We start from the raw sequence: 14,201 nt of genomic DNA on the forward strand, positions 1-14,201 counted from the left end.
ATCCTTTCCAGCAATACAATTCTATGAAAACCTTGCATGTACATTGCTTTGTATTACTATTATGAAAACAAAATGCCACATAAATTCTATTTTGGCACTATTTTTTAATGAATATAAACCCAATGACAGACTATATAACTATGATTCGTGGACCACCAGTATCATTAAGTTGGAAAGACTTTCTCATAATAAAGTTGTTGGCTAGTCAGTCAGTCAAAAAAACAAACAACCAACAGAACATTTAAGTGCCTACTATGTGCCAAATCTGGCAGTAAGTACTGAGGATACAAAATAAGATAAAAGATAGTTCCTGCTTTCAAGATATTCACAGTCTAGTGGGAACAAAAATATGTAAACCATTGTGTTCAAATAAGCCATATAATTGAGAAATCAGAAATAACCAACAAAGAGGTTACTAGAATAAGATTGTCTGGAAGATGGTGAATTTTTTTAAATGTAGGAACTCTTGGCAATGTACTACTAAGCTGTACTTGTAGTTGTTATTGGTGTCAAAGGAGATCACTGACAAAATTATGAATTCAAAAGTATCAGAATGCATAAAGTATACTTGTAGATAACTTGTTGTACTCTAGAAACGGCCCTGGATTCCCAAAAAGATGTCAATCGAGCCCAAGGTCTGGAAGGATCCACCAAGGAAGAAAGATATTAAATGTGGTCCCCTGCAAGACAATCTGACTTTTCATCCCTATGTTTCTTTTTCTTATATGAATTTGATACTAGTTTATTCCTACAGGTTCTCTCTTGCTCCTGTTTATATCCTATCCCAAAGTTCTTCAATTTATTTAAATTTCTACTTTCCCCCCATTTTTAATAGCATATTCTGATCTTCTTTGTAATTTCTCTCTAATGTGGAATAATTTGGGCTATTTGAATGGACAGTCTTTCAGAACTTCTTTTAAAATTTTTGGCTGCTTGAAAAAGTGTGTTGTTTGCTACTGTGATTCTATAATCATTTCCCTTGGAATTTTAAACAGGGTTTTTGCACTATCAGACATCTATGGATTTTATCAATGAATAATTTACTATCTCTTTTAATAACTTCGTGGTAATTTTCTTGTATTAATTCCAGTGGTATGGTCTTTAGCATTTGTAATGTATCCCTTTTTTTTCTGGAATAACTATGGTCCTTAAATTAATTCTATGTGATCTGTTTTTAAGATTAATTATTTTAGGGGGCAGCCGAGTGGTTCAGTTGATTGAAAGCCAGGCCTAGAGATGGGAGGTCTCACGTTCAAATCTGGACTCAGACTCTTCCCAGTTGTGCGACCCTGGGCAAAGTCACTTAACCCCCATTGCCTAGCCCTTAACACTCTTTTGCCTAGGAACCAATACAAAGTATTGATTCTCAGATGTTAGGTAAGAGTTTTTTTTTTTTTTTAAAGGATTCCTTATTTTGAGTTGTATAGGATTCATGTATCCTTTTAAACTTTTGGCCTTTTCTTCAGCCGAATTTTCTTCTACTTTCTTTGGATTTATAGCTATGTCATTCTCTTTTTTTAAGCCTTTATTAATTTGGAGAGATTCTCAGAATGTCTTTTATTGTTTAGTCTGTTAATTTTACTTATTCCTTTCTTGAAAGCTCTCATTTCAAGTCTAGGTTTTAAAAGGTTTTATATATTTTTGAATGATTATGAATTTTTTTGCTCTTGATTCACTATTTTCCAGGTAGTTAGAATTTGTTTTTCTCTTCCTTCCTTCGTTCCTTCCTTCCTTCCTTCCTTCCTTCCTTCCTTCCTTCCTTCCTTCCTTCCTTCCTTCCTTCCTTCCTTCCTTCCTTCCTTTCTCTCTCTCTCTCTCTCTCTCTCTCTCTCTCTCTCTTTCTTTCTTTCTTTCTTTCTTTCTTTCTTTCTTTCTTTCTTTCTTTCTTTCTTTCTTTCCTTCTTTCCTTCTTTTTTTGTTGTTTGTTTTCCTTTATGTGCATTTATTGTACTGTAACTTTTTTGGAATTGCTTGCTCATTTTTCTTTCTGTCTTTATCAATTCCCATGTTGTTTTATTTTCTTTGGAGCTAGGCCTATGTCTAAACTTTTTTTTTTCTTTTCTTGGACATTTTATCTTTCAGTCTTTACATTGGACTTTTCTATTCTTGGTAGTTTGTATTAGGCTTTCCAGCTCATTGTTCCCTAAAATTGTATTGTTGCAGCAAACGTGCTGTCTCCTACATAGGACCTTAGGGCAGTGGGGTGTATACATCTATCTGGAGTTCTTTGGTACAAATAAAGTCTTTTCAGAGAGGCTTGATTCAGCCCACTGAACACAAACTTGCCCCTACAATAGCAGTATCTACTTTTTCGCATGAGGTGGTTGCAGGAACATTTTCTTCATTTTATATTTTGTTTATGGGGGGATGGGGCTAGTTCAGAGTAATTTTCCTGAAGGGCCAAAGGAGGGGACATCACAGACCATTTCAAAACACTATTATGCTGCTTGAATTGGCTGTGATAGGCCTAGAACATAGTAGGACTAGAGATGTTTATGTTGTGAGACCCTTACATAGTTCAGTTCTCTGCTGCTATATCAGTAGGGTTTACATCATTTAAAGATGTTTTGTCATCTCGTGTTGATGCAGGCTTAATTACTAAGGCTTTAGAGAATTTTTTCTTGTTTTAAGTTTATGGGGTTGAAGATTAATTTTTGCCTTTTCTCTCTTTATTTTTATACCCCTTCAAAAAAAAAAAAAAGGAGAGATGCATTTTGCAATCACATGCCAGAACAAAGAAGATGATTCCATATGAAGCCATGAATCTCCATTTTACATAACTTTTTATGAAAATTCTTACTATCCATCTTAGAATCAATACTGTGTATTGGTTTCAAGGCAGCAAAGTGATAAGGGTTAGGCGATGAGAGTTTAAATTATTTGTCTAAGGTCACACAGCTAGGAAGTGTCTGAGACCACATTTGAACCCAGGATATCCTATGTCTAGGTTTGGTTCTCAGTTCACTGAGCCAGCTGCTGGCCCCTACATAACTTAAAAAAAAATTTCCGTGTATTACTTTCAAAATTGTCCAGATTAACTGATTCCTCTTGAATGTCCTTTTGCTCTCTTTCTTGCAAGCGAAAAATGTTTTAGTGACCCATATTTCATCATTATTGCTCACATCTTGATCCTTGACTTTTTCTTCCTAATTAATTGATAAATACAAATTTACCTTTCTCTATATCTCGAGGGCCTAATATTGTCTGAAACTTATATTAACACTTAACAAATATTTATTGTTTGGTTGAAAATAGCTAATGAATCATTTTTCTAATCACTAGTCTACATCTTTTATTTTTTTAATTAAATTTTTTCAATTTACAAGCGTATGTTTTTCTCCTTCCTACTTCTAACTTCCCACTCCCACTGAAAAAGAAAACAAGAACAAAATAAAATCCATGTAACAGTATAATCAAGCAAATTAAACTCCTGTATTGAGCAAGTCCAAAAAATGTCTCATTCCACATATTGATTCATCATCTTCCTGCCAGGAGAAATGTAACATTCTTTATCATCAGTCATCGGGAATTATGGTTGATTGATGCATATTTTGTGGTTCTTAAGGCTTTCAAAATTATTCACTTATAAAATGTTGATGTTACAATAAATTGTTTTCTTGGTTCTGCTAACTTCCCTCTGCGTCAGTTTACATCAAATCTAAGCTAGGTTTCTCAAAAACTATCCCTTTCATAATTTCTTACAATATAATAGATTTTATTACTTTCATATATACTATAATACATATACAATAAACATTTTAATATACATGTGTAAGAGTTCAAATTTAGCATTTATGCTAAATATGAGAGTTATAAAGTAATATTGCACTTGGTGATTTTAAAATATTAGAGCTTAAGTCATTTTTATTTACAAAGTTTTATTTACAAAGAGGTGGAAAGAGTAAAAGTGTAAAATATTAGATAAACAGATTTCTAATAAACCTACCAGCCTTTCTTCAGAAAAGTTTGGCTCAGCACTGGTAGGGGCTTCCCAAAGACTATCTCCACATGGATTTCCCAGTAATCATCCTCAACCAGATTTGCTAGTGTTGTCTTCAGCCAGGGTTCCACCAATGCAACATCCTCCAAAGCCAAGGCCGGAATCTCAGCCACTCCCCCAGCAAGCAGGATCCAGGGAAAAAGTTTACTTCAAGACAGGAAAGGAGTCTCCAGAACCACTCTCTCGAAATGTCAGGAAGGGAATGAATGCTAGACCATGCTGGTCTCTTCTTTTGTGCTTCTTTTTTCATGTTACTTCCTGTCACTTTCTGTCACTCCTCCTTCTTCACCAAAACCAATGGCTGTCTCAATTTGCCTAAGCATCACACAAGAGGGTGGGGTAGTGGCCTTTGGAGGTGTGAGCTTACTCTAAATGACTCTGAACTCACATACTTAATGGTAAGTAGGGGTACTTTAAGTTCTTGATTTGATTATCTAAAAATAGACAAGGGGAGAGTTAATCCTATCTTCACACATTTACTATGTTCTAGGTACTGACTTCAAAATAACCCCATTAAGGAGCTCCCTCTTTGATTAACAGTTATTTTCCACTGCAAAAAGAGCTCCTTTAAATATTTTGTAGCTATTGGACTGTTTCCTCTTTCTTTGATCTCCTTGGGATATAGATAACACTAGGCAAAAGGTATGTGTAATTTAATAAGTTTTGGAACATAATTCCAAATTACTTTCTAGAATGGCAATTCATAAATTTACAAACAGTGCATAAGTGTGTCTTATTTTCCTTAGCTTTTGCAAAATTTGTCATTTACTCGAAAAACTCAAAAAACAAACTTGCAAAAATTGATTGGTGTAGATAGTGTCTAAGAATTTCTTTGATTTACATTTCACTAATTGTTAATAATTAGGTACATTCCTTCATAGATTGGATGTCTTCCTTGAGAATTGCTGATTTATATCAATTGACCATATAAGTGGCAAATGACAAGTGACAAATGATTCTTATTCTTATAAGTTTGAATTAAGACCTTTATCATAGATAGCAACAAAGATTATTTTCCCTAATTGTCTATTTCCTTTCTAATCTTAGTTTCATTATATTTGGTTCGTGAACAACCTTTTTAGTTTTATGTAATCAAAATTGTTCAAAATTTTATCTTCTCTGATTCACTACTCATTATTTATTCATGAACACTTTTCTTCCCACTATCATAGATGTGAAGGGCAATTTCTGCCTTAATCTTCTAATTTGTCTATTATGTGACCAACTGTCTATTCATAAGACAATTAATTCGGGTTTTAGACTTCTGTTTAGTATTTCTATTTGTTTTTATCAAATAGTAAGTCCTTAACTCAAAATCAGGGTTTAGGGTTTTATCATACACAAGGTTTATCAAGTGCTGGATTTATTTGCTTCTGTATGATATGTACCTAATCATTTCTGCCAACTGACCTATCTCTAAATAGTTACCAAATTATTTTGTTGATTTCTGAGTTATGGTATAGTATTAGTGACATATATAGTATCATTTGAGATCTAGTACTATGACTAGGCCACCTTCCTTCTCACATTCATTCATTATTTCACTTGAGATTCTTAACCGATTTTTTTCTAAATAAATTTCACTGCTATTTTTTCTACTTCTATAAAGCAACCTTTGGTAGTTCTACAAGTTTGGAATTAAATAAGTAAATGAATTTAGGGATTAATTTTTATAATGTTTTTATTTACTTTGTTAAATATTTTCCAATCATACGGAAAAAAGTTTTTAACAATTATTAATCAAATAATTAATCATCACAAGGATGATTCTACTCAACGGTCCTGTGATTACTAATGCCAAATGAGGAATAAATGCAGTCTCAAAATGTTAAAGTCTACATGCTTTTATTTGTAGATGAAACTATTCAAGCCCTAGAAGATTAAAGAGCTTTCTCAATAAGGTCCATGATTACTTAAAAATAGTTTGACCTAGAAATTCATACAGAAAAATCAAAATGAATGAAAAATATCTATTGTTCAAGTTTATGCAATTGAGAGGTCAGTTCATTAAGTTAGTATACTGGAGAGGCAATCTAGATGAACAATGAGTTGGGTTGAGAAGAGAAGAGCATTAGAATGGATAAGTTGTATCTGGGAAATTATATAGTGTTTTCAATGATCTTAAGCTCCTCTATAATAAAAAGGCCTATATTGTCAAAAGAAAATCTCACAATTGCAATCCACCTGCCCAGTACTCTACAGCCATGTATCACGACAGCACAATTTCAGAGCAAATAAATCTTATAGTGCCCAAAAGGACAAGGCAGATGTGTGGCAATGGGTGTGCATGTAAGCTAAATAATATTTCAAGATCAAACATATTAAAGAATTAGCATAAGCAATATCATTGAAGAAATATATGAATTGAAAAAAGATGTAGGCTGATCATGTGGTACAGTTGAGGATAATAGGATAACAGAAGGGCAGCCAAACACCTCCTCACAGTAATATCCTGGTAGCTTTAAAATTTAAAAAGACCTAGAAGGAAGTCTTTATTACATAGGCTAGATGCTATTTTTTAAATCCTCTAATAATGTTTTATTATTTCCTCAAATACAGGTAAAAACTATTTTTTGGCCCTTGTTTTCTAACACTTTGAGTTCCAAATTCTTTTCCTCATTCCCTCCTCTTCCCTGTTGCTGTGAGAGTAAGCAATTTCATACTGGTTAAACATGTGCTATCATACAAAAAATATTTTCATATTCATCATGTTGTAAAAGAACAGAAGACACTTGGATGAATAAAATGGATCAAGCACAAAAGATCAATCCCTCCTCAAGCATCTCAAAAACCTTAGTGCAGGATCTTATTTCATATTTATTTTAATTTTATTTTATTTTTGAAAATGTTACTTAGTCAATTTTGAATATTATTCCTTGGTTACAAGAATCATATTTCTTTCCCTCACCCCTGCCCCCACCTCTTCCCGTAGCTGACACGCAATTTCATTGGGTATTACATGTGTCCTCAATCAGAACTATTCCATGTTGTTGGTGTTTGCATTAGGATGTTCATTTAGAGTCTACATCCCCAGTCATATCCTCTCGACCCATGTATTCAAGCAGTTATTTTTCTTTGGTGTTTCTACTGCCTCAGTTTTTCCTCTGAATGTGGATAATGTTTTCTTCTCATAGATTCCTTCAGGATGTTCAGGATCACTGCACTGCCCCTAATGGAGAAGTCCATTACATTCAATTGTACCACAGTGTATCAGTCTCTGTGTACAATGTTCTCCTGGTTCTGCTCCTTTCACTCTGCATCACTTCCTGGAAGTTGTTCCAGTCCCCATGGAATTCCTCCACTTTATTATTCCTTTGAGCACAATAGTATTCCATCACCAACATATACCACAATTTGTTCAGCCATTCCCCAATTGAAGGGCATCCCCTCATTTTCCAATTTTTGGCCACCACAAAGAGCACAGCTATGAATATTCTTATACAGGTCTTTTTCCTTATTATCTCTTTGGGGTATAAACCCAGCAGTGCTATGGCTGGATCAAAGGGCAGACAGTCTTTTAGTGCCCTTTGGGCATAGTTCCAAATTACCCTCCATCAATTCACAACTCCACAAGCATTAATGTCCTGACGTTGACACATCCCTTCCAGCATTCATTACTTTCCTTTGGTGTCATGTTAGCCAATCTGCTAAGCGTTAGGTGATTCCTCAGAATTGTTTTGATTTGCATCTCTCTGATTATAAGAGATTTAGAACACTTTTTCATGTGCTTATTAGTAGTTTTGATTTCTTTAACTGAAATTTGCCTATTTGTGTCCCTTGCCCATTTATCAATTGGAGAATGCCTTGATTTTTTTGTACAATTGATTTAACTCTTTATAAATTTGAGTAATTAGACCTTTGTCAGAGGTTTTTGTTATGATGATTTTTCCCCAGTTTGTTGCTTCCCTTCTAATTTTGGTTGCATTGGTTTTGTTTGTACAAAATCTTTTTAATTTAATGTAATCAACATTATTGATTTTACATTTTATATTTTTTTATAACTCTTGCTTGGTCTTAAAATCTTTCCTTTCCTAATGATCTGACATATATACTATTCTGTGTTCACCTAATTTACTTATAGTTTCCTTTATATTCAAGTCATTCACCCATTCTGAGTTTATCTTGGTGTAGGGTGTGAGATGTTGATCCAAACCTAATCTCTCCTATGCTGTCTTCCAATTTTCCCAGCAGTTTTTATCAAATAGTGGATTTTGGTCCCAAAAGCTGGGATCTATGGGTTTGTCATAGACAGTCTTGCTGAGGTCACTTACTCTAAGTCTATTCTACTGATTCTCCCTTCTATCTTTTAGCCAGTAGCATATTGTTTTGATGACCACTGCTTTATAGTATAGTTTGAGATCTGGAACTGCAAGGCCACCTTCCTTCACATTTTTTTTTTTCATTATTTCCCTGGATATCTTTGATCTTTTGTTCTTCCAAATGAACTATTATGTTTGTTTTTCTAATTCAGTAAAAAAGTTTGTTGGTAGTTATTTCATATTTAATAGACAAAATGGAAGTAATTAGCCAAAAGTTTCTCCTCCCTTTCTCTTCATTTCAGATCATTCATATATTATTCTTCATTGTCTCTTTTACCTTGTCTCATAAAAAGAAATTTCTCCACTCTTTTGATAAAGCAAATTCCTCATCATGTCCCCTTGATCTCATCTTCTCCCATTTCCCCCATATTTCCTACCCTCTTCTCCAGATTATTCTCACTCTCTAATCTTTAATTTTTCCTTATTTGCTATTTCCTTCCTTACTGCCAAGAGATATGCCCTTATCTCCACCATACTCTAAAAATCATCACTTGATTATCATTATCCTTACTAGCTATTATCTTACATCTCTTCTCTCTATTTTGGCTAATTTCTTTGAGAAAGTCACCTCTATTAGGTGCCTCCACTTCTCTGTTCACTTGTTTATAAAACCTCTGCAATGTGGCTTCTGATCTCAGCATTCAACTCCAAAGTTTCAAATGATAGCTTAATCGCCAAATCTAATGACATTTTCTTAATCTTGATCCTTTTGACCTCTCCAGCCTTTGATACAGATGAACACACTGATTTTCTGGATACTCTTTCCTCTCCAGATTTTCATGACATTGCTCTCTCCTGGCTTTCATAGTAACTGGTTCTCTTCCTTGACTACCTTGAAATTTTGTTTGACCTTCATCAAGGACTTACCCATGGATCTCCCCCAAAACTTTAGAATCCTATTCCTAGATCTCTTTCAACTATCTCAATTAGTGATTAGTGATCTTATTATCAACCATGAATTTGATTATCATCTCTATCAAGATGATTCCCAGAACTGTATATTCAGCACACATCCAAATGCCTTTGGGACATCTTGAAATAGATATCCTATCTAATGTATCTAGTATATACCTTAGCATTTTATACTCAACATGTCTAGAATAAAACTCATTAGTTTCCCCTCTTTCAAACTTTCCTATTACTGTCAAGGAATTTACCATCTTCTCATGTCATCCTTTTCTCTTCATTCTCATTCACACTGCATATCCAATCTGTTTTCAAGTCTTGTCATTCCCATCCTCCCAATATTTCCCTTCTATGTCCCTCTCTCTTTACTCACACAGCCACCACTTTCAGTGCAAACCTTCAACACCTCATGTCTGTAATATTGTAGTAGCTAGATTTGGACTCTGGAAGATAAATCTCTACTCTAGGCCTACTTCTCTATCCATTGCTCCATTTAGCTGTACTCATTTTTATTAATATTTTTAAAATATCATTTTCATTTCCAAATATATCTTCTCCTCTCTCTTATTTGGGAGAATATTCCAGGCGACAAAGTTTAAAAAAAAAAGCAATTCAGCAAAACTGAACAACATAGAATATGTCTGACAGTAGATTAAATAAATATTCCATATCTATAATTCCCCTCTCTGAAATGAAGGGATATGCCTAAAATACAAGTCAGTTAGTCAATAAAATATTTACTAGGTGGTTATTCTGTACTAGGCATTCTATGCTTAGTGCTAGCAAAATAAGGCAAGGGAAAAGACAGTCCTGAGCTTAAGGAGTTCACAGTCTAATGTAGGAGAAAACATGAAAACAACCATGTACAAACAAGATGTATATCAGATGCATTGGACATAATCGAAAAGAGTGGAAATCACTAGTATTAAGGAAGATTAGGAAAGGCTTGTTATAGAAAATAGGATTTAGCCAAGTCTTGAAAGAAGCCACAGAAGAGATAAGGTATAGATATGGAGGGAAAGAATTCCAACCATGGGGGACAGCCAGTGAAAATATTTAGGGTAAGGAACAGATGCATGAGGAACCACAAGGAGCACCATGTCATTGGATTTTGTAGTACCTGGGTAGAATGAGGAGTGCAAGGTAAGCTTGAAAAGTAAGGAGGGGGCAGGGTATGAAGGAGTTTGAATGCTATTCTGACAATTTTCTATTTGATTCTTGAGGTGATGGGATTAATAGTAAAGAGTTAAGTAATCAGGGAGGGAGGGGAGTGTGACATAGACAGAACTGTGTTTTAGGAAAACCACTTTGGTGGCCGAATTGCGGGTGGTCTGGAGTGGGGAGAGATTTTAGGCAGACAGAACAACCAACAGGTTATTGCAATAGTCCAGATTTGAAGTGATGAGAGCCAGTACCAGGGAGGTGTCAATATCTAATGAGACAAGGGGTTTATTGAGGGGATGGTACAAAAAAGTCAAGTCTTCACGTTTACAAATATCACCTCAAAGTCTATAAAAAGTCTCTAAAAGATACTTTAAATCTGGGTATGACTCTTCTATCTTGATGGTAAAAAGCAATTGTCTGAAATTAGGTAGGAAATTTAGAAAGTATTTTTTATAACAAAGTTATATATTCTATTATCTCTATATCTATCTATCTAGTATCTATCTATCTATAATTCTATATAGGAAAAATGATTACTTAATCTCTTGCCCTAAGGAAACTTTAAAATATAAGGCAATCACTTGCGCCCAGTATGGTTTAAATAGCTTTGTACCTGCCCCTTTAATTTGACTCCTAGTAATATCCTGGTGATGTTTCAGCATCATGGATAGATCTAAGTAATGTTATACCAATATTATTATATGAAATAGGACAAAAGTGGGACAAATTGATCAAGAAGTGAAAAAAAGTATATTTTAAATTGGCAACCAATTTCTTCTTTGGTGGCAAGTATAATATTGGGGATCTCATATCCTTTAGATATTGAACATTTTTAATGATAACATAATTATATATTAATTTGATAAAAATAGAATCTTAGCTATTTATCACTGATTTTATAGCCCATAATGAAATATTTTGTCTTAATAGCTATATTTTAATTAATTTCTGAATATTTTATACACACATACCTTTCCCTCATTCTGGAGCTAAATAAGAAATTTATATCTTTATATTTACCTCCAAGTTTAGCCCTGATGGCAGCATGAGGCACTTTCCTAGAATTCCACCTTCGGTCTTCATTTAACTCTTCTAATAGTACTGTTCGCCTCTTAACGTCTGTGTGCAATCCATAGTTTGGCATAGGAATTCGCTGTTGAGGCTTCACATCGCAGTAATTTGCTAGGTTTGGGATGTGTCTGCCAACTCCAGGCAGCAATTCAGCATCTCCTCCTGGACTAATAAACCCTGAACAAGGATCATTCAATGTTACATTATCTCGAAGTGGAGATAAAGGATATTCTCTCCCAGGAGGTGGGGGATAAGGATGATATATATGATAGTCTGGCTGGACCGAAGAAGGATAAGGGTGAAATTTAACAAAAGCCGGACTGTTTTTCTCTTCAAAACTACCAAAGTTGTGTCTATCCTCAGTTCCTCTCACAAAAGGCATATCCATTTTTCTTAGGAGATGACAGTAGTTTTGGTAATCCATTTTCTTCGGTGGTATTTTTACTTCATCCATGGGATGGATGGGATGTTGAGGGACAACGTTCTGTCCAAATTTATGATCTGATATCATTTTGGCTTTTCTAATATTTTAATGATCACAAATCAAAATAAAGGCATCAAAAACTCTTTTCCATTAAATAGAAATTAGAGTTTGTGTAGAATAAAAAAAAAATTGTTCAAGCCTCTAACCTGCAGTGTAGTTTAAACTGCTTTCAAAAAGGGGGGAAAAAATTGACCTCTTTTCACTGTCCCCAAAAGACAGTTAGGTAGCTAAAGAACATGGCTGCAGAAAGAATGAGTTACTTTGTTGCTTGGCAACAATAAACCATTGAGTATTGAAATATGGAATTTTAAGCATCATAATATAATTTCAGAGGGGAGGGGAGACAATTAGCCTTAGTAAATAATACATGATATCATTTCTTTACTAGAATCCATGAAGGTGTTTTCCTTTTTTAAAAATTGAGTTTAATTATATTTATTTATAGCTTCTTTACTAATATTCTATGAGAAAATATACATCAAAATGGGCAATCTAATTGTCAGATTAAATATAAATAAAAAATATTCCAAACATCTATTTGGTTCAGTGGGTAGAATTTTGGACTTGGAATCTAGAGGACCTGACAATCTTGCCTCAGATACATTCTAATTGTATGAGCCTAGGCAAATTTCTTAATCTTATCTGCCTCAGTTTCCTTATCTCTAAAAGATGGGTAATAATATCACCTGTCTGTAACAGGTTTTGAGGATAAAGTGAGATATTCTCTGTAGAGTGTTTGTTAATCTTAAAGAGAGATGTAAATTCTAGTTATCTTGTTAGCTATAAGTCCTGTACCAATATATAGAGCTTTGAAAAAGTATGTTTGATTTACTCAGCAGAAAATTTATGATTTCTTTTTTTAATTTTAATTTTTTAATTTATTTTTTAAAATTAATTTATTTAGTCAATTTAGAACATTATTCCTTGGTTACAATAATCACATTATTTTCCTCCCTCCCCTCCACCCACCCTTCCCATAGCCGATGCACAATTTCATTGGGTATTACTTGTGTCCTCAATCAGAACCTATTTTCATGTTGGTGTTTGCATTAGGGTGTTCATTTAGAGTCTACCTCCCCAGCCATATCCCCTTGACCCATGTATTCAAGCAGTTGTTTTTTGTCTGTGTTTCTACTCCCACAGTTTTTCCTCTGAATGTGGATAGTGGTTTTTCTCATAAATTTCTCTAAGTTGTTCAGGATCACTGCATTGTCACTAATGGAGAAGTCCATTACATTCAATTGTACCACAGTGTATCGGTCTCTGTGTACAATGTTCTCCTGGTTCTGCTCCTTTCGTTCTGCATCACTTCCTGGAAGTTGTTCCAGTCCCCATGGAATTCCTCCAGTTCATTATTCCTTTGAACACAATAGTATTCCATCACCAACATATACCACAATTTGTTCAGCCATTCCCCAAATGAAGGGCATCCCCTCATTTTCCAATTTTTTGCCACCACAAAGAGCTATGAATATTTTTGTACATGTCTTTTTCCTTACTATCTCTTTGGGGTATAAACCCAGCAGTGCTATGGCTGGATCAAAGGGCAGAGAGTCTTTTAGTGCCCTTTGGGCATAGTTCCAGATTGCCCTCCAGAAAGGTTGGATTAATTCACAGCTCCACCAGCAATGCATTAATGTCCTGACTTTGCCAAATCCCCTCCAGCATTCATTACTTTCCTTTGCTGTCATGTTAGTCAATCTGCTAGTTGTTAGGTGATACCTCAGAGTTGTTTTGATTTGCATCTCTCTAAGAGATTTAGAACATGTGCTTATTAATAGTTTTGATTTCTTTAACTGAAAATTGCCTATTCATTGCCCATTTATCAATTGGAGAATGCCTTGATTTTTTGTACAATTGATTTAACTCTTTATAAATTTGAGTAATTAGACCTTTGTCAGAGGTTTTTTTTTTTTTTAAAACAGAGACTTTTATTATTAATCTCAGTTCCAGACCTCAATTTTTTTAATATATTTTATTTGATCATTTCCAAGCATTATTCGTTAAAGACATAGATCATTTTCTTTTCCTCCCCCCCACCCCCCATAGCCGACGCGTAAGTCCACTGGGCATTAGATGTTTTCTTGATTTGAACCCATTGCTTTGTTGATAGTATTTGCATTAGAGTGTTCATTTAAAGTCTATCCTCTGTCATGTCCCCTCAACCTCTGTATTCAGGCAGTTGCTTTTTCTCGGTGTTTCCACTCCCATAGTTTATCCTTTGCTTATGAATGGTGTTTTTTTTCTCCTGGATCCC

General features: G+C 34.4%; 1 protein-coding gene across 1 annotated transcript in view; it reads right to left on the bottom strand.

Moving 5' to 3' along the window:
• The window catches only part of SPMIP7 (sperm microtubule inner protein 7), a 94,258-nt gene extending 82,064 nt beyond the window's left edge, over nt 1-12,194 (bottom strand). The window contains exon 1 of the mRNA XM_007500416.3: nt 11,410-12,194. Within this exon, the coding sequence (XP_007500478.1) occupies nt 11,410-11,971 (562 nt within the window). The 5' untranslated portion in view covers nt 11,972-12,194. The remainder of the gene's footprint in view (nt 1-11,409) is intronic.
• Nucleotides 12,195-14,201: the final 2,007 nt, after the last annotated feature.

This window comes from Monodelphis domestica, chromosome 7 (assembly GCF_027887165.1).
Source record: "Monodelphis domestica isolate mMonDom1 chromosome 7, mMonDom1.pri, whole genome shotgun sequence".
Classification (NCBI taxonomy): domain Eukaryota; kingdom Metazoa; phylum Chordata; class Mammalia; order Didelphimorphia; family Didelphidae; genus Monodelphis; species Monodelphis domestica.